Source organism: Phascolarctos cinereus, unplaced genomic scaffold (assembly GCF_003287225.1).
Source record: "Phascolarctos cinereus isolate Bilbo 61053 unplaced genomic scaffold, phaCin_HiC Scaffold_726;HRSCAF=1367, whole genome shotgun sequence".
In the NCBI taxonomy this organism is placed as follows: Eukaryota; Metazoa; Chordata; class Mammalia; order Diprotodontia; family Phascolarctidae; genus Phascolarctos; species Phascolarctos cinereus.
In genome coordinates, this window is record NW_027556098.1 from 49,329,588 (window position 1) to 49,349,105 (window position 19,518).

A 19,518-nucleotide genomic window follows, 5' to 3' on the forward strand; every position below is an offset into this window, starting at 1 on the left:
TGAATATCCTTTCTATAGTATGGTAAAGTAAGCCTCTTTTTGTTAACTGTTGGATATTGTCTCATTTTCTTCCTGTATCTGTCGTAAACTATTAGGAGATGGGTAGGCCTGATTCAGGCATTCAAGGCTTTCCACAGTCTATCACAATTCTACCTTTATTAGCTAATTTCATAGTGCTTTCCTTTTGGTATTCTATACTATCGCCAAATTGAAATACTCTCAGGTCATCTTTGTCTTAAATTGCTTCTTCCTCCTTATTACTTATTGAGTGCCTGCCCACCTCAAATGCCACCTCTTCCAAGAAACTTTTATTCATTCCCTTCTCTTTGATCATAGCTTTCCCTTTTACGCTCTTTAGATCTCATAGCACTTTGTTTTGTAACATATTTCTTTGATATTACATATTAAAGCTATCCATGTTGGCTCTTATACCAAAATGTAAGCTCCCTGAAGGAAGTGGCAGTCTCACCTAAATTTTGTTTCTGAACCACTGCCTAATAGGTGGTTGAGTAAGGGTTGTTTTATTTATTGTAAAGGCTAGGACCTCATGATTTCCTCTTCGAATCTGCCTTCCCTTTGATCCCTACTGGCACCACTTACTTAGGTTTCCTCTCCTCAGTTCATGCTCCATTGGACATTTGTTGCTGTCAGGCTTCTACCTTCTTCTTAATCTATAGCCCCTCATATTCTACAAGTTTTATCAGGACCAGACTCTTCTTGACTTCCAAGATGGTAATACCCTCATCATACAAACCACTCTAATATGAAAAGGTTAGAATTCTTAGGGCTGCCTCTCCAGGTCTTAGGCTCTATGTGTAAGCTTAATATATCAAGGACCTTCTTGAAACAATTCCACATAATAATGCAGGTCGCTATGCTAAAGGCATGTCCAGACTGAAATAATTAGGTCTCTTGACTTCAGTGCCTTTCTCACTATGTTTTGTTTGTTTTTTTCTATCAAGTTGGAAGCAGATGTGGAATGCACTCCTAACTTCTCTATGGTGCTAGAGTAAGTAGCCAGATTTCAACACATTAAAGAAAAAACAGCTTATATGAGGTTCTGTCATGTCATATTTCCAGTCTTTCCCTTAAGGAAAAAGGTCCAGAGAGTTAGATTAGTGGAAAGTACAGAGATGGAAGTATATAACTTCTACCACAACTTCAAATTTTTGTGTATTTTTATCTATATGGTATGGTGGAAAGCTCTAAGCTTGTATTATATTTGACAAGTGACTAGCTCTGCCTGGGCCTTTTTCCTTATTCTGTAAGAGTAGGGCATTGGACTGTTTCATCTCTAATTTCTTTTCTGGATTTGACTTTCTATGATTTTAGCAATATTGTTAGGCAGAGGAGGTATAGAATTAGTCTAAATCTACCAGATGGCATTCTGTACCCTATTATATTGTATTAGCACAGTTAAACAGAATTTACAAGTGTTAGTGTGGAATTTTTAGTCCAAAAGAGTCTTATTTTGACATTACTAATATTACAGCATCATGTCTTAGTATAAAACCGTTGAAGATAATCTTATGTAATAGAAGCATAGGATTTCTAAGTTGGAAATAGCCCAGGCTCTATTTAAAGCACCGCTCCCTTTTGCAACATCCCTAAGAAGTGGTTATCCAACCTCTACTTGAAGATTTTCAGTTAAGTCTACAGCCTGTATGAAAGCAGCCCATTCCACTAAAAGTTGTAATTGTTGATTAATTTTTCCTTTATACTAAACTGAAATTACATGGCTTCTAGTTATTTCCTCCTGTGCCAAGTAAAATGTACCAAATTCCATTTACTTTTGGCACACTAATTATTCATTAAGTTAGATTTATACAGAAATTCTGGAATAGTTCAATAGTAGTAAAACATTTAACGTGATAAATCTGTAATAAAGATGACATCTATGTGATGATATCAATAGATGCGGGGGGAGAAACAGCCTTTGACAAAATATAACACCCATTTATGGTAAGAATAACAAAAAATATAAATGGGTGTATTTTTCTTAGTACAAAATGCACAAGCCAGTGTTATACATAATGGTGAAACCTTAGAACCTCTCTAACTTGAAATAGATCAAGGCTGCCTGCTCAGAACATTATTTTGCAAGATAATCTTAGGGGGAGAAAAGGCTGGACTTAAGCCTAATTCTTCCCTTACTTTGTGCTCAGCACTGTATCCATCATACCATCTTGCCTCTAACCTACAAAAATAATCTGCATTTCTATCCAATAATAATGGAGGGGGTGATAAACCATTTTTTTAAAATGACTAAATATGTCAGCTATCTGGAAATTAATGCTAAAAGATATAGAACTTACATTTTTTTATGTAAATAAGGCACTTTTCATCATTGGGTATAAGCGAATTCCTATGCTTCTTTAAGGGTTAAAGCTATCTCTATCAAATTACAATCAGCATAATTGATATGTGACAGCATGGAGTAATAGAGAGCTCACTTCTGAGTCAGGAAGATCTGGGTTCAAATCCTGTATCTAATGAATGTGAGTTTTGCAAACTTGGTCTTAACCTCTCAGTTCCCCAAGGCAACTTTAAGGTTATAGGTTGCAGGGTAATTGCTGATTTACATTGATTGAGGGAGTCTCTTCGTAGGAACAGTGCATATGGGCAGCTTAAACCTTTTTTCCTTCTGATATACTAAAATATGGTACTCTGAATTGTTTTATTTTCTTTTTCTGGAAGACTCTGGCTTATTCAAGCCATGTTTTCTAGATCAGCTGTTTTGGCTATAGGAAAATCATTTGTTCTTCCAATTTTGATGATTTTGATTTTGTCTTCTATTGTGTTATTGGATTTTTGAGTTCCATTTCATTTTTGTTTTTCCAGAATGTCCACTGTTTTGCCTAATGTCTTCCATCTTTCATTCTTAGCCATAATCTTTTGAATTTTTCATTAAGAGGTCTAATTTCATTCATCTTTACTTTCATTTCCTGTGTTAGGCTTTGCATCCGATGTCTTGAGGTTCCTGTGGACACGAATTGTCCCATAGCTAAAACTAATTTTCTGGTACACTAATTGTAGTTATCGAAAGATTATTTTCTTTTGAATATGTCCCTTTCCATTCTCTTATTCCATAGCGTATTTTTAGTAAATTAGGAACTTACATTTGCATGTTCATTTTCTTTCTCTTTTTGATAGTATCTTTATAGGGGCTTTCCTCATTGGAATATAGTTTTCTCCTACCTCCTTTCCCCATGTAGTTGCTTTAGTTTATTTTACATACCTCTGGCTATTTGGAAATGATGAAGATGAGCTGGATTTGTGTGCAATCTCTTAAGCTATTTTTGTGGCATCCCCCCCATATGTGATTATTTAGGTTATCTACTTACAATTTTTTAGTTTGGGTATTTGATAGTTTTTTTTAACTATTCTTCCCAATTATTTAGATTATCTGTTTTGTTGACATATAATATGAATTTCTAGTTTTATTTCTCTTTGAGTGACCCTTTTACTATGTGTGTCTTGCATGGGACAGTAAGCCATCTTTTATTCCTTACCTGAATCCAATTCTAGATCAATTTGTTATAAGATTCTTCTGCTTAGTTACTTTTCATGCCAAAGATTTTTTCCACTTCTGGATTTTTTTTTAACAAGAATAATTGAAATTTCTTAAGTCATTAAAGAATCAGCTTTTTCCATTATATGCTATACCCAGTTTTGCAAGATAGGTAATTTGGGAGTACAGGCCAATTTTTCTTAGCTTTTCAGTAAAGTCAGTTCTACTGTAACATGATATGCATTTCTAAAACACAGTGTTAAAGCAAAATTGTACAATAAAAATTAGATTTTATAGGAAAAATGGGACTGGGGCATAATGCTCAAAAACTTTGTCCGTGACAAACAAAAAAGATAGGAACCTAGTAAGTAGCAGCACAGTTTTATGTTAAATGGTTAAGAAATACATAAATACTCCAATAAATAGTGGCCGCATCATAACTTGCAGCTGCTGTACATCCTGTACCTTTGGCTACACAAGCCTCAACTCTGAGGATAGTTCTGAACAGCTCTCCTTGTCTCATAGTTCCTACTGTACAAAAGATAGGCAATAAATATGACATGTGGGAAGAATGGCAGCTTGTGAATTATTGTAAAGTGGTGTAGTTTTTTGAGGTGTTTTTGGGTTTTGTTGTTGTTTTGGTTTTTTGCTGTTTGTCGTGGGAAGAAATTGCTCAGAAATGAATTCAAAATTTGCATTATGCTCAAATTTTTCCTAATATATCAATTGAGTTGGAACAAATTTGTTCTTTTGAAATACTTTTTAGTATCCAATCCTTTCATTTCAATCAATTGATAAGTACTTATTGAACGCATTTTATGTGTCAGGCACTGGAATTATAAAAGCAAAAATGAAACAGTTCCTGACTTCAGGGAGCCTACATTCTATTGTGTGAACACACACACACACACACACACACACACACACACACACAAAAATATAAAATGGTTTGTGAGGAAGGCCCTAGCAACTGAGGGGATCAGGAAAGAATTAGACAGTTGAGCTGGGTAATTTAAAAGTAATGTAGGGATTTTAAGAGGCAGAGTTTAGGGAAGGAGTACTTTACCGTAATGAAGAAAGCCTTTGCAAAGACATGGATGTGGGAGAGGCAATATTGTATGTGAGGAGCAACAAATAAGTACATTTAGCTCAATTGTAGAGTGTTTAAAGGGAAGCAATATATTTTAAGCTTGAAGCCAGATTATGAAAGGCTTAAAATTTCAAGCAGAAGAGTTTGTATTTGATTCTAGAGATAATAGTTTAAGTTTATTGAGCATGGGAGTCATATGGTCAGTCTTCCACTTTAGAAAAATCACTTTGGCAGCTGTCTAGATGATGGATTAGAGTGGAGAAAGGCTTGTGTCAGGAAGACCAGTTAGGAGGCTAACATGGCAACACTGGTGAGAAGTGATAGGAGCTTAAACTAGGGTGGTAACTTTGTGAGTGCAGAGAAAGGAACCAGTAAGAGATGTTGTAGACATAGCATTTGCAAGAATTGACAGCTCTTTGGATATTTGGAATGAGAGAGAATGAGAAATCAAAGATGATTCCAATGTTGCAAACCTTACTTGGCAACTGGAAGGAAAATTAGGAAGTTTGGAATGTTGATAGGTTTGAGGGAAAAGGTGATGATGGGCTCTGCATTTTTTATTCTTCCTAAGCCACTTGAGTGTTCCGAGAATCTGCTTCTTCATTGAGATTTCTACTATCTAGTCTTCTTTTAATTCAGTTCAGCTTAACAAGAATTTATTAAGTAACATCTCTGTGTCAAATTTTGGGTATACAGAAATTAAAATGAAGCGGCCTCTTGCCTTCGAGGAAGGGGAAATGACATACACAAATATGAATACCTACAAACTATATAAAGAGTAAACCCAGTATAAGTTTGGGAAGAAGTCACTAATAATAGTTTGGGTTTTGGAAAGAATTGGGAGAGTCCTCCTTTAGGAGGTGGTACCTGAAGTGTTTTGAAAGAAACAAGGGATCCTATAAGGTGAGGAGATAGACCATTCTAGGCATAGGGAATAGCCTATGCAGAAAAATGGAGATGGATGATGGAATGTTATGTTGAGAAGAGCAAGCAGGTTAGTTAAACTAGAATTAAGTATATTTTAGAGGGAAAAATAGTTGGACTCAGACAGTGAATGGCTTCAAATACTTAAGTTCTCTTAAGCACACTTTAATATATGCTTAAGTATATTTTATTTTATATTTTAGCATATTTTAGGTTAGAGGCAATAAGGAGCCATTAAGCTTCTTGAGCAGAGGAGACACTTGACAGTTCTCATGGTTATATTGTTGAATCCTTCTTTTAGCTACCTGATTTCTGACCTTTTAGGTGCTAGTCATTTCTTTATCTCTTATTGTTATTGTAAACTACTCTAGAAATTGTGATAATATGGCATCCTCTTTAGACTTTGATTATTATTTCCATCTTGTTCTTTTCTTCTGGAGATATCTCCCTTCTATTGGGTTTTCGTTTTTTCTTCCTTTCTATTTACCCTCTGGTTCTAGAATATCAGGGCAGTTTTCCTTGATAATTTCTTGAAAGATGATGTTTAGGCTCTTTTTTTTTTTTAAATCATGGATTTCAGGTAGTCCAATAATTATTAAATTATCTCTCCTGGATCTGTTTTCCAGGTCACTTGTTTTTCCAATGAGATATTTAACATTTTCTTCCATTTTTTTCCATTCTTTTGATTTTGTTGTGTTGTTTCTTGTCTCATGGAGTCATTAGCTTCCACTTGCCCATTTCTAATCTTTAAGGAATTATTTTCTTTAGTGAGATTTTGTACCTCCTTTTTCATTTGGCCAAGTTTACGTTTTAAGGAATTCTTTTCTTCATTGAAATTTTGTAAATCTTTTTCAGTGCAGCCAGTTCTTCATTTTAAGGAGTTCCTCCCTTCAGTGGATTTTTGTGCCTCCTCTACCAATCTGTTGACTCTTTTTTCATGGTTTTCTTACATGGTTCTTATTTCTTTTCCCAATTTTTCCTCTGTCTCTCCTGTTTGGTTTTTAAACTACTTTTTGAGCTCCTCCAGGAATTCTTTTTGGGCTTGAGACCAATTCACATTTTTCTTTGAGGCTTTGCATGTAGCTGTTTTGACATTGTTGTTTTCTTTTGAGTTGAGGGTTTTTTTCTCTTCCCTGCTCATTTTTCTGGCCTATTTCTTTACTTTGAACTTTATGTTAAAGTTGGGCTCTTCTCCTAGGGTGTAGGGAACACTGTCCTAAGCTTCAGTTTTTTTGTGCAGCTGTTTTCAGAGCTAGTGGAGGGGGGCAGGTGGAGTCAGTAAGTTTTCAGTTTCGTATATACATATATATATGTGTGTGTGTGTGTGTGTGTGTGTGTATATATATATATATATATATGTATATATATATATAAAATGTTTACTAATTACTCTCTTGGTCTCTGCTCTGCTCTTTGAGAGACCACAAGCATTTTTTTCCACCCTGGAACTGTGACCAGGATCCCTGTTCCCCAGCAGCTGCAAGATCTGGTGTGCTAGTATTCCTCCTTGCCCTGGATCAGTTGCCCCCAAAACCTGCTGCTGGTTTGATAGGGCTCAGCCTGCATGGGACTATGTTCCACTCTCACTCCGGTGTGTTAGACCTTTCCTGCTGACCTTCTAAGTTGTTTTAGGGAAAATTGTTTCAACTGGTCCTTTTGTTGGTTCTGCTGCTCCAGGGTTCATTTTGAGGTATTATTTAAATTTATTTGGAGGAAAATTTAGGAGAGCTTAGGTGAGTTCCTACCATTTCTATACTATCTAACTTTTTCTTTAAGTTTTATGTGTGGGATGGGTAGATGAGATTGACCATATTGGGCAATGACCATTGTCTGAAAAATAAAAGGCATTATTAAAGCTTTTAAAAATTCAAATAAACAACCTACCTTTCTGGTTTTATTTTCCAATGCTCTAAACCCCAGGTGGCTGAGCCAGGTTTGTCTAGTCACTGTTCCTGTAATATTTGGTTCATTCATCCTCAGTAATCTTTGTTCATTATGTGACCCTTAACTGGGATACTCTCTATCTTTCTTTTTGCCTGCTTATCACTCTTTGAATGCTCAGTTCAAGTCTAGCCTCTTCAGTAAAGCTTTCTTTGATCATGTAGAGCACTTCCTTCTTTGAATTCCTATAGCAGTAATCATCTGTTTTTGATTAAAAACTCTTTATACCTTTGGCCCCTTCAGGTGGGTAGTGCACTAGATAGACTACTAGGTCTAAAGTCAGGCAGACATAAGTTCAATTCAGTCTTAGAAACTTAATAGCTATGTGACCTTGGGCACGTCATTTAATCTTTGTCTGCCTCAGACCCCTCATCTGTAAAATGAGGATAATAATAGCACCTCCCTCTGGGCTTGAGAGGATAACGTAATATTTACAGAGCTCTTTGCAAACTTTAAAGAGCTATGAAAATGCTATCTATTATTATTTTGGGGGGAGCATAGTAGGTATTTAATAAATGTTTGTTTACTTGATTTTTGTCTAAAAATTCTTTGTGCTGCCTGACTAAGCATGGTACTCTGTAAGACTACATCAATGGAGTACAAACTATAACAGGTCAGAGTCCTACTGAACTTGGCAAGAAACCCAAGAGACTGTCCATTCCAGCCCTGTTACTTTATAGATAAAGGAATGAAGGCTCTGTAAACATACTTGTCATTCACTTTTTTTAATAAAAGAGATCACACACTTGAACTCCACAAAGAAAAAGCAATACCAGGTACCTTTTTGTACACTCTGGACTTTCGTAACTTAATCTTTTAAGGGATAGGTGAGAAGATTAGAAAATAATTATAATCAAAAATTGCCTGCTTCCTCATTGAAAAAGTCATCATGGGGCAGCAAGGTAGCACAGTTGATAGAGCACCAGCCCTGAAGTCAGGGGGACCTGAGTTCAAATGAGGCCTCAGACCAAACACTTGACACTTACTAGCTGTGTGACCCTGGGCAAGTCACTTAACTTCAATTGCCTAAAAATTAAAAAAAAAAGTCATCATAAAAGGAATTTAAACAAAATCTACTCTCAAAGAGCTATATATTAAGATGAGAGGTGAAATACATATGTAGAGGTATACAGTAACTATACAAACAAGTATATGCCATTGAGGCAACTTGAACAGTTAGTTTCTGCCTGGATATTAATGGGGAAAGAATAGATGGGACTTGTATTAAAACCTAAAAGCCTGTTGGGTTGTGATTTGGTTAATAATATAAGAATTGCTGAATATTTTTACATGTCTAGGGGCTGAAGGAAGGGTTCATAGGATCATAAATTTAGAGTTAAAAGGGAGCCTAGAGGTCATTTTATAGATGAGAGAGCTGAGATTTAGGTTGAAGGGACTTACCCCAAGTCACACAGCTAGTACATGGCAGAGCCAGGATCTGAGCCTGAGTCCTCTAACTCTGAATTTAGCACTTTATACTAACTATTCTGTGTTGTCTCTCAGGTTCATGGATAGGAGAGGTATGTAAATGGGAAGAGGTTAAAGAAGATTTGTCAGAATCAAATGGAGGATTCAAGATGTGTATAGTAAAAGATGACATTAGTTAAGTAGGTTGGGGAAAGGTGATGGAAGATCTTAAAACCAATGGTCTAGATTTTTCATTTGTTTACAGGGCAGTGACCAGTCATTGGAACTGTTCCCGTGGTGCATGATAACTAGGTACAATGCAGGGAATAGAGAATAATAATTGTTCATATGCTTATATAGTGCAGTAAAGCACATCACATATGTTGACTTTCTTCTCCAGTACTTTAAGGTTTATGGAGCACTGTCCTCACACAGCCCCACAAAGACAGAAGTGTAAATATTTTTATCTCCATTTTACAGATGAGGAAACTTAAGGCTCAAAGAGGTTGACAAACTTGAACAGGAACTTCTGATGCCAAGTCCAGTGTTCTTTCTGTTAGATCACCTTGATAAGGTACAAAGTAGCCAATAATTTTCAAAAGATGGTTTGGGGAGGAGAAAAGGAGGAGAAAATTGTGTGGTAGATTGGAAGTATTAAACTATTGATGATGAAAGAAACATAAAACAACTGGACATGTTGGGGATTCTAGGATCAGTGTAATAATAGTATTCTTCCTCCTATTTTTCCCCTTCCTTAAATGGGAAACTTGATGAGGCTCAAAATTTAAAGAAAAGATGAACACTTAAGTAGTTCGCCATAGTAAGATAATACGTGATAGGCTAGTGGGGCTTGCTTCTCCATTTTTATAGAGCTTTGGCATTTGTGAAATACTTTAAAATAATTTCTTTATTGTCTCAATACTACTTCTTTTTCACTTTATTGTGTGCTACATATTACTATCTAGCATTTATAAATCATTTTAATATGTAGTTACAGAATAGCTCCTCAATTTATAAACACAATTATGAGAACTTGATTTTTGTCTTAGTTGATGGACCATATAGAAACTATGACAAAAACTTTTGGTGTATCAAGAATCATAATTCAGTGGATTTGTCCATATCCACTCCCTATTTTGGTCAGATTTGCTCATTATTAACTAGTCTCTTGAGTCAGAGATAGCTGCTAAGATTTGTTTTACTTCTACAAGTTATTGGATTTATAATGTACTTTTTCCTTTTTAAATTTAGGCTTGTTAAGTTACTTAACAAGTAATAACTCACATTTCTGTATTGCTAAAGCACCTCATATGCCTTAGCTCATTTGATGTATGGAAAATGCTTGGCAAATTTCAAGTGCTGTTAATGATGATGATGATGAAAACTAACATTGACATGGCGCTTACTATGTGCCAGACACTGTGTGAAACGCTTTACAATTATTATCTGATTTGATCCTCGTAACAGCTTTGCAAAGTAGGTGCTAATATTATCCTCGTTTTACAGATAAGGTTTGCCTGTGTATCTAAACTCAGCTTGTGGAGGGGGCCCCCTGAACTTGTCTTCTTGAGTTATCATATTTTCCGAAACACTAGAGCCATGTTATGCAGGAGGCCCCAAACAAGTCAAGGATTAAGACCCCGCAATCCTACTCCCAGCTGACATAATTTACTAGTGTATCCTTAAGAATTGATCCAGCTACAAGACAGTTGCCAGTCAGTCTGCACCAGACTGATGAACTGTTTTTGCAAGTGGGACCCTTTGTAGATAAGCAGACCACCAAATCTTGATAGTGTAGCAATTCCCAAGGGAAAAATAATGCTACTTTTGTCATCTTTCTTACTCATGCTCTCTCTCCCTTTGTGTGCCTTTCTCCTCCCCTTTGGGAGGGAATTAGTCTATTTTACCTCCCCTACTGCTCCCTTCCTTCTCCCATGACACTCTCATTTGGGAGGGAATTACTCTTCAGTCCTCCCATGAGACCGCTGCCACCTGTTTTGGTAGTCCATAAATATTCAAGTTTCTGACTATATTGCAGATTTCTTCCTTAGCATAAGGAGTTCCCACATGTATATGCCTTGCTCTTGTAATAAATCAAGTTATTACCCATATCTTGTGGAGTCATGACTTTTGGTTAACAAACTCCCAAACTTCAATTTTTATTGGGTCTTTTGAGATATTAATCAGCCCCCTTTATAATTAAGAATGAATTTTAAAATAACTATAAGCTTTGCCTGCTCATTTTGTAATTTAGATTTTTAAAAACTGATGGATTTTGGTGCTTAGGTATTCAGGCTGTTTCTGGAAACTAGATATAGTAAGTATTGTTATTTAAATTGTCGTGTGTGATGAGATTTCTCATTATGATAGAGTTATTGTGAAGGGCTTATGAGCAAAAACCGTTATGAAGGATGCTCTGAAGTCTTGTGTAGATAAATTTAGTGAAGATTTTGTGTAGATGGCAAACTAGGTATATAAATCACATTTATTGTATTAGCTGTCACCTTTTTTCAGTATTAATAAAGTCTGTTTTTTCCCCCAATGCATTTGGTATCTTTCCCTCCTTCAAACACTCAGCACCATCACAGTTGTGTTACCTGAAGCTCAGATCTTGTTTATATTCACTTGGTCTGCTTTTTCTTCTGTCTGTTGCTTTTAATGCTATTTCTAATTCCCTAGTACGAACATATGATGTCAGGATCCAAGTGTGGTGGATCCTTTGTTCTTGATGGTGAAAATAGTTGTCAAAAGTCTTTTTAGATTATTCATGTTACAAAGGTGTAAGGTTTCTGTTTGGGATATGTCTTTGGCCTTTTTCATTCCTTCATCGTGAACTGTGCTTTCTAATAGGTTTTTCACAATCCTCACCTATACCCGTATTTGCATTAAAAACATGGAGTATCAAATTTTATGTTGATTTAATTTGGAAGGTCTTATTGAGTTCTTTGTAGAATATTTCTACCTCTTTATCTTCTGCCAGTGATGTTGGTACATAAGGTTCAGTTATATTCATGACAGTCTTCTTTCAAATACTGACTTTTAAATACTGCAATACAAGATGACCAAATATCTTGAGATAGTTTTTTGTTGCCTTTGGATATAACATATTTATCTTTATTTATCTTTCTTTGCCTCTCCAAGGGGTATTCATGAACCATCTTTCCATTTAGCTGTAACTTACCTCTTTCTACTGGTTTTGTTTATAGCAAGAATGTCAAGATTGATCTCATTCAACTCCTGCTTAAGTATGTCCACTCATTGAATGTTGGGAAAGGAGCTTGCCTTTAGAATACCAATAATTCTCCCCTCCAAAAAAAAAGAAAAAAGAAAAAGAATAACAACAGTCAAGTTAAAGTTTATAGATTATCTAAAAATCATGTGATTTTGTTCCCTTTTCAGTCAGTCTTCCACTGTTGTTGCAGAACTAGAAGACACAGCACTGTGTCATTTTTGTATTTTTATTTATTTCATGGATTGCCATGACCAAAGAATTCATCACCAAATAGCTAGCCTACTAGTGATATAAAAATGGGCTTAGTCTGTTGCTGGGACCATCCTTGAACCCTTCAAACTTTTTTTCCTTCCTATAAACTTTTTAATTTTATTTTCAAATGAAGATCTGCCTTTTCCCCTCAATTCTTCCCTCCTCCCCAATCAGGAAAGGAAGTGGAGGGACCCTCTTACAGATATGTATAATCAAGCAAAACAAATTCCTATTGGCCATGTCCAAAAAAATATGGTTCAGTCTATACTCGAGTCTGTCACCTATCAAGAGGTAGGCAGTAGTGTATCATCATGAGTCCTTAGGAATTATGGTTGGTCATTGTGTTCATCAGAATTCCCAAGTCTTTCAAAGTTGTTTGTTGTTAAGATGTTGTTACTATATTGTTGTTCTCTTGGTTCTGCTCATCTCACTCTAGATCAGTTCATCCCACCTCACTCTAGATCAAGTCTTCCCAGCTTCCTCTGAAACTCTCCTTTGTCATTTATTACAGTGTAATAGTATTCCATAACATTGATCTACCATAACTTTTCCAGCCATGGCATCTCCTCAGTTTCCAAAGCTTTACCACAAGGAAGAGCTGCTACAAATATTTTTGTACATAAGGTTCCTTTTCTTTCTTTGATTGCTTTGGAGGTACGGACCTAGTAAATACATCACTGGTTTAAAGGGTATGCAAAATTTAATAGCTTTTTTGGCATAGTTCCAAATTGTTTTTCACAATGGCTGGACCAGTTTACAGATCCACCAACAGAATGTTAATGTACTTGTTTTCCCCACTCTGTCTAGCTTTAGTCATTTTCCTTTTTTGTCAACTTTGCCAATCTGATGAGCATGAGTTGGTAATCAGAGTTCCTTTAATTTACTTTTCTCTTAGTGATTTAGAGCATTTTTTTATGTGAAGCACTTCCAGCTTGATAGAACATATCAGATGGCATTATTAGAGAACAATAAAGGTTTTTTGCAAGCAGTATTCTGTAGAGAACATCTTTACTGTTTCACGATTGACTAAAAGATATAAGCATATAAAATATATAAGCTATAAGATCCCACTGTGTTTATTTATTGTAAACAAAAGAAATACAAGAACATAGCCTTTTATTACCTTAGCAGGTTTTAGCAATAACTAACCGACTCCCATGTGTAGCCTGTGTGGGATCTAACTGGTGAGCTGTTTGGTAAATGACGTTAAATAACAATCTATGCTGGGTAATAATCACACCAACCCCTATCTTTCAACCTCCTATTTGACTCATCTTATAAATTCTTATCCCAGTTTCCAAGGCCATAAAATACTATATTTTGATATAGTTTAGTAGATATTCAGTCTTTCTCATTAATTAGTCAATTTCCTTTGAGACCTCACTCTTGTTTATTAATTAAACCAGAAAAGCTAATTTTCTCCTAAGCTTTTATTCACCTCTGTATGTCCGAACCCCTCTGTCATAAACTTAAATAAACATTAGGATAACTAATGATACAGTTTATTAATAACATAACAAACAATACAAAGACATCTAAATATTTCAGTAATGCATTGAGGTGAACAAGATCATAACCAGGATCACTGAAACATCAACTCCAACTAATGTCTTCTTAACCCTGTAAATACCTAGAAACACCTCTAGCAGCATAGTAATTAAAGCTTCTTAAGAATTCTTTTTCTTGCAAGACAATAATTAACTATCAGTTTAAAAAAATTCTCTTGGGTGACGGGCAGGCACCAATCATTCAGTAATATTTGCCCTGTGCTAAGTATTGGGGATTTAGATGTCTGTGTGGTACTATGGTGGTGAAGTTCAGAGAGTCAGAAGTGAAGCCTAGAAAGGAATGATGCACAACCCTAAGGCTTGTCCCCAAACTGTAGGCCCCAGATAGAATTTACCTTGCAAGAGCAGGGTTGGCATGGCAGATGTTCCAGGGTGAGAAGGCAGCTGAGTCAGGATGAAGTCTGGAGAGTCAGTACAGCCATGGCAGGAAAGTCATAGTACTTTCTGTACCTCAAGCAGCTTCTCTAAGGAAAGAAGTTTCTTAGTCTTTAATCGACTTCATAGTCTCTTTAAGGAAAAGTGGTTTTCTTAAGTTATCCCTGTGATCAAGCAGCCTCTCTGGCTATGACAGTTAGCATTTATTCTTTTCAGACTTGAAGTTTAATTCCTTAGGATTATATTCCCTCTTAAAAATGCATTGAGCAATATAAAATTATGAAGAACACACTTGGCCCCAGAGATGTGAGAAGACATCTGTCCTTTTCTTCCCCCCCCCCAGAGGTGGGGGTCCACTGGTGTGGAATATTGCAATTGATAGGATTTTTTTTCATTGTATTAATTGGTTTTGTTGATTTTTTTCCGTTTCATAGGGTGGTTTGACTTTTTTTTTTTTATTATTATTCTTTGTTGTAGTCAGGGCTCTAAGATATCCATAGGCTTTGTGGGAAAGGGCTGTTGAAGCAGGTGTAACAGTTTATTTTAAAATTAATTTCATTGCTATCTTTTATTTTTACCTTGCATACATTTTCCAATGTCCCTCCTTAATTCAGAACAGTTTTAAACAATGAGTTAATACTTTGCACTTCGGTTTACAGACATACCTTTGTAGTCTCAGTTTATAATTGGCAAGAATCATTTGCAGTTCAGCTACTCTAAACATAAACCTAAATGTTAAATATGATGTAGGCTTAAATTGAAGTAGTGTATGTGAATGTTTAGCTAGCCTACAAGTCTGATTTAAATATGATTCCAAGACTAAAGATAAATTAGTGTTTCAAATCCATTGTGGTACTTTGGAAAGTGTGCAGAACTTAGAGTCAAAGAACCAGAGTTTAAATCCTGACCCTGCCATTTAGGACTTCTGTGACCCTAGGAAAATTACTTAACCTCTATGAGCCTCAGATTGCTTATCTATAAAATGAAAGGGTTTGATTAGAAGACTATTTCTTTTGGAGCCACGATCTATAATCGGTTTTGATCAAGTTATATTTAGATTATAACTAAAGAGCTAAAAGAGGCAATAATGGTAACTTAGCCCAATCACACTTTCTACAGACAATGAAATTGAAGTCCAGAGAGGGTAACTTGCCCAAAGTCAAATGTAGTAAGTGGAAGAACCAAAATTTGAACTCAGATCCTTTGGATCCAAGTTCAACATTTTTTCCCACTCTACCAGATTGGATTTTAAAAAACAATCTACCTTTAGCCTTGGGATTCTATTTTTTTTTAATATTGAGTTACATATTTTTATTCTTTTATTCTGAACTTTTAAACACCAAATAAAACAAACACTTCCACATACATAGTAGAGCAAAAGAAAAAAAAAGATTATACATGAAACTGTGAATACTATGTATAGCTTACTTTTCATTTTAAGCATGGGAATCATATTTAAATGTTGGTAGTAGAGGCAGAGTTAGGATTTGAACCTAGTTCTTTTGACTACAAATCCAATTGTCTTTCCACAATATAAAGTTTGTTATGAATTAACCAGTTTAGAAATTTCAAGCCAATCCTATTGGGATTGATTCTTTTTGCTTAGGCACTATACTGACAATTCTGATAGCTTTCATCACTTACAGTTAAGAAACAAAAAGCTGAGGAAAAGACTGAAACCACTTTCCTTAATAACTAACTTACATTACTAAATTACCTTCCCCCACTCTTCTTTTTTAATACTCTATTTGCAGTGACTACTTCATTATTATTATTATTATTATTTTAACTAAGGACTGTGGCTCTACACGGCTTAATGCAGCAGGTTCTTAAAAGCTGTGTTTTCTTTAGACATTTTAAAACACACCCTAAACCAATTTTGTGAACTACTTAAAATAATACCTTTCCACCGAATGATGGCAATTTTGCACTGTTAATCACAATATTCAGTGTGAAAGAGCTGACCTTTGAGACCTTTTTCATAGTCTTAAAGTTAGAAATACTGCCTTGAAGTTGTTTCTGAACATTTCATCATGGAGGAACCACCGCCTCTGTTAGAAGAGTCCTGGCCTAAAAGGCTATCTTTTCTTAGCATAAATCTTAGATGATAAAGTATTTAGAACCTTTATTTAAGGGTCAGTTGTCAAAACAATTACTTCTTAAGTAAGATTTAAATATTGGTGATATTAAGGTATTGATAACTAGTCCTAAGCAAATTTGGGTTATATTTTTATGGTATCAGTTTTACTGAATCTTAACAATGTTTAAAAAAAAAAGTTGGTTCAATAACCTAGAGCCCATATTTTCTCTATATCTTGGCATGCCATAACTGAATTTCTCTGTTACCTTTGTAGGTGCTGGAGATCAAACTTTATTTGCTTCTGTCTATCCAACACTATCCCAACAGCTTCCAAGAGAACCTATGGAATGGAGAAGGTATTTTTTATGCCCCTTTTGAAGGAATTGGAGGGTACATGAGAGAGAGTCTTATTTTTTATTTTTGTTCTTGCTCTTAATGTAATGTGAAAAGAAAATCAGGTTTTCAAAATCTGTTATAATGAGCCAACTAACTCAAAGTATTAAGCATTTAATTGCCTTTTTGTTTTCAAAATGTCTTGCTTAAATTGATGGTTCAGTAAAGAAACTGAATAAATGACTTGATGGTAATATAATAGAAATAGAGACTGAGGTGTACACTTTAGATTCTTTTTTTTTTTTTTTGCTTAGGCAGTTGGGGTTAAGTGACTTGCCCAAGGTCACACAGCTAGTAAGTGTCAAGTGTTTGGTGGTCTGAGGCTGGATTTAAACTCAAGTCCTCCTGACTTCAGGGCCGGTGCTCTATCTACTGTGCCACCTAGCTGCCCCTACACTTTAGATTCTTAATGGTCAGATAAGTATGTTCTGAAAATCAGTTAGTCAACAAACATTGAGCATTTGCTGTGTGCAAAAAGAAAAGAAAAGAAAGGATGGTTCCTGTTCTCCAGGAGATTACATTCTAATGGGGGAAGGTAACGTATAAAAGAGAATCAAAATGTTGAGGTTGAGGGAGATGCCTATGCTGGTGCATGGTAGCCTAGAGAATTTCTAAGAGTCAGAAGCAGAACTGGGACAGGAGGTAAAGATGGCTAGCTTGGGCCCCTCCCCAAATTGAAGGCCACAGGAGGAACTGAGCAGTGTGGGAAAGGGACCATAGGGCTATCGTTCCAGGGTGAGAAGGCCCCAGGGAATGAGGAAAGTTTTAAGAGGAAAAGGCAGATGAGCCATATTAGTGGCCTGGAGAGTCAGAAGCAGGACCTGCAGCATTTTCTAAATTTGTTATTTACTTTATGCAGATCCCTGCTGAAAGTTAAAGATGTGTAGTGTATTTTACATTATTTTTGTTTGTATCGTTTTTAAAATGTTGTTTTTATTGATCTCCTTTGTTTTCACATGAATCAAAAACTTTTTGCTTTTATTAAGCACTTACTATTGGTCAGGCCCTGTGCTAAGTGCTGGGAATACAAATATCAAAAGTAAATTAGTACCTGCTCTCAAGGAGTTAACATAATAGTGGAGGCAACATAATGGGCTAGGAAGTCACAGAGCTGGTAAGTGGAACATTAGGACAATTAATTGACATGCCTTTCTAGAAGAAATATTAGTGTAGACTTGATTACATTTCCAGAGCAAGTGGTGGAACGGGGAGGTAGGATAGACACATTTCAGGGGTGAAAGAGCATGCCCAAACCTGGACATAGCTAGATGCGGTGAAGTCACTACCCACGTAGGATTATTTCTGTAGCCTTCTGGTTGCTTTCCTTGCCTGCTTCAAGTCTCCCCACTCCAGTCTGACCGTGTCACTTCACTACTCAGTATATTGCAGTGACTCCCTACAACCTCCAAGGTCATTTATAAAAATCTCTAGCTTTTAAAGCTGTTTATAACCTGACCCCTTCTTATCTCTCCAGTCTTGTTGTTTTTAACTCCTCTGCCCATATTCTACAATCTAGCGATACTAGTCTCCTTGCTGTTCCTTGCACAGTACACTCTGCCTCCCAACGCCATATATTTATCCTAGTCTTCCTCCATACTTAGCATGTGTTTACCTTTCTAGTCTTCTTAAATCTTACTCCTCCACACATGGCTTTCAATCCAGTGACTCCAGCCTCATGGCTATTCCATGAACAACATACTCCATGTCTTGGCTCTAGGCATTTTCTCTGGCTGTTCCCCATGCCTGAAATGCTTTCTGTCTTACTGACCTCCCTGGTTTCCTTTAAGTCCCAGTTAAAATCCTGTCTTTTACTAGAAGCCTTCTCCAACCCCTCTTAGTGCTAGTGCCTTCCTACTTATCCAGTTATGTAGCTTGCTTTGTTTATATTTGTTTGCATGTTGTCTACCCTGTTAGATTATAAGCTGCTTGAGGGCAGGGATTGCTTCTTTTTGTATCCCCAGCCCTTAGCATAGTGCCTGGCACATAATAGATGCTTAATAAGTGTTTATTGATATTGATGTTCTCCCTACTGATCTCCAACTCAGCTTCTTTGGCCTCCTTCAAATCTTAGCTCAAATTCTACCACCTGTAAGATAGCTTTCCTAATTCCCCCTCCAGTGCTACTGACTTCTCTCTGAGATTACAACCAATTTACCCTGTGTCTATCTTGTTTGTACATAATTTTTTGCATGTTGTCTCCCTTGTTATCGTGTGAGCTCCTTACAAGCAGGTCTTCTTTTTGTCTTTTTTTGTATACCCAGCACTTAGCACAGTGCCTGGCGCAGAGCAAGCCCTTAATTAATACTTGCTACTGACTGACACTAAAATTCTTTTTAAAATACAAATAATTTTTTGGCTTTTAAACTTCAAAATACACTTCCAAGGAGTGTCATAAAATGGCAACTTATTCTTTGATATGTTAGTGAAATTGGTTTCTTTTTATTGTGTATCCATGTAATGAAAAGATAATTAGACTAATCAGAAGACTTGAGTCCTAAGCTTGCATCCTGCTCTTATTTAGTTGGATGACTATAGACAACTTAACCTTTCTGAGCTTTTACTTCCCCATTTGTAAAATCATCTTGATAATTATACTGCTTACTTCACAGGCTTATGATAAGTAAAGCCTTGAGTATTCTCTCAATCAGTACAGTTGACAGCTCTATACATGCTTTCTTATCCTGTATGCTTATCATCCATTCATTGATACGTGTTGATCATTCTCATAAAGATTTCAGTGAAATG

The 19,518-nt window shown here is 36.0% G+C and overlaps 1 protein-coding gene across 5 annotated transcripts in view; it reads left to right on the forward strand.

The window, feature by feature from the left end:
• Positions 1 to 19,518, forward strand: part of TRAPPC10 (trafficking protein particle complex subunit 10) — a 105,022-nt gene that overhangs the window by 14,144 nt on the left and 71,360 nt on the right. For 4 of the 5 annotated variants that reach the window (XM_020995901.2, XM_078146534.1, XM_020995897.2 and 1 more), the window contains exon 2: positions 16,655 to 16,736. In XM_020995901.2, the coding sequence (XP_020851560.1) occupies positions 16,655 to 16,736 (82 nt within the window). Of the gene's footprint in view, positions 1 to 9,376; positions 9,448 to 16,654; positions 16,737 to 19,518 lie in introns of those variants that run through there. The other variant, XM_020995899.2, reaches the window with a different exon arrangement.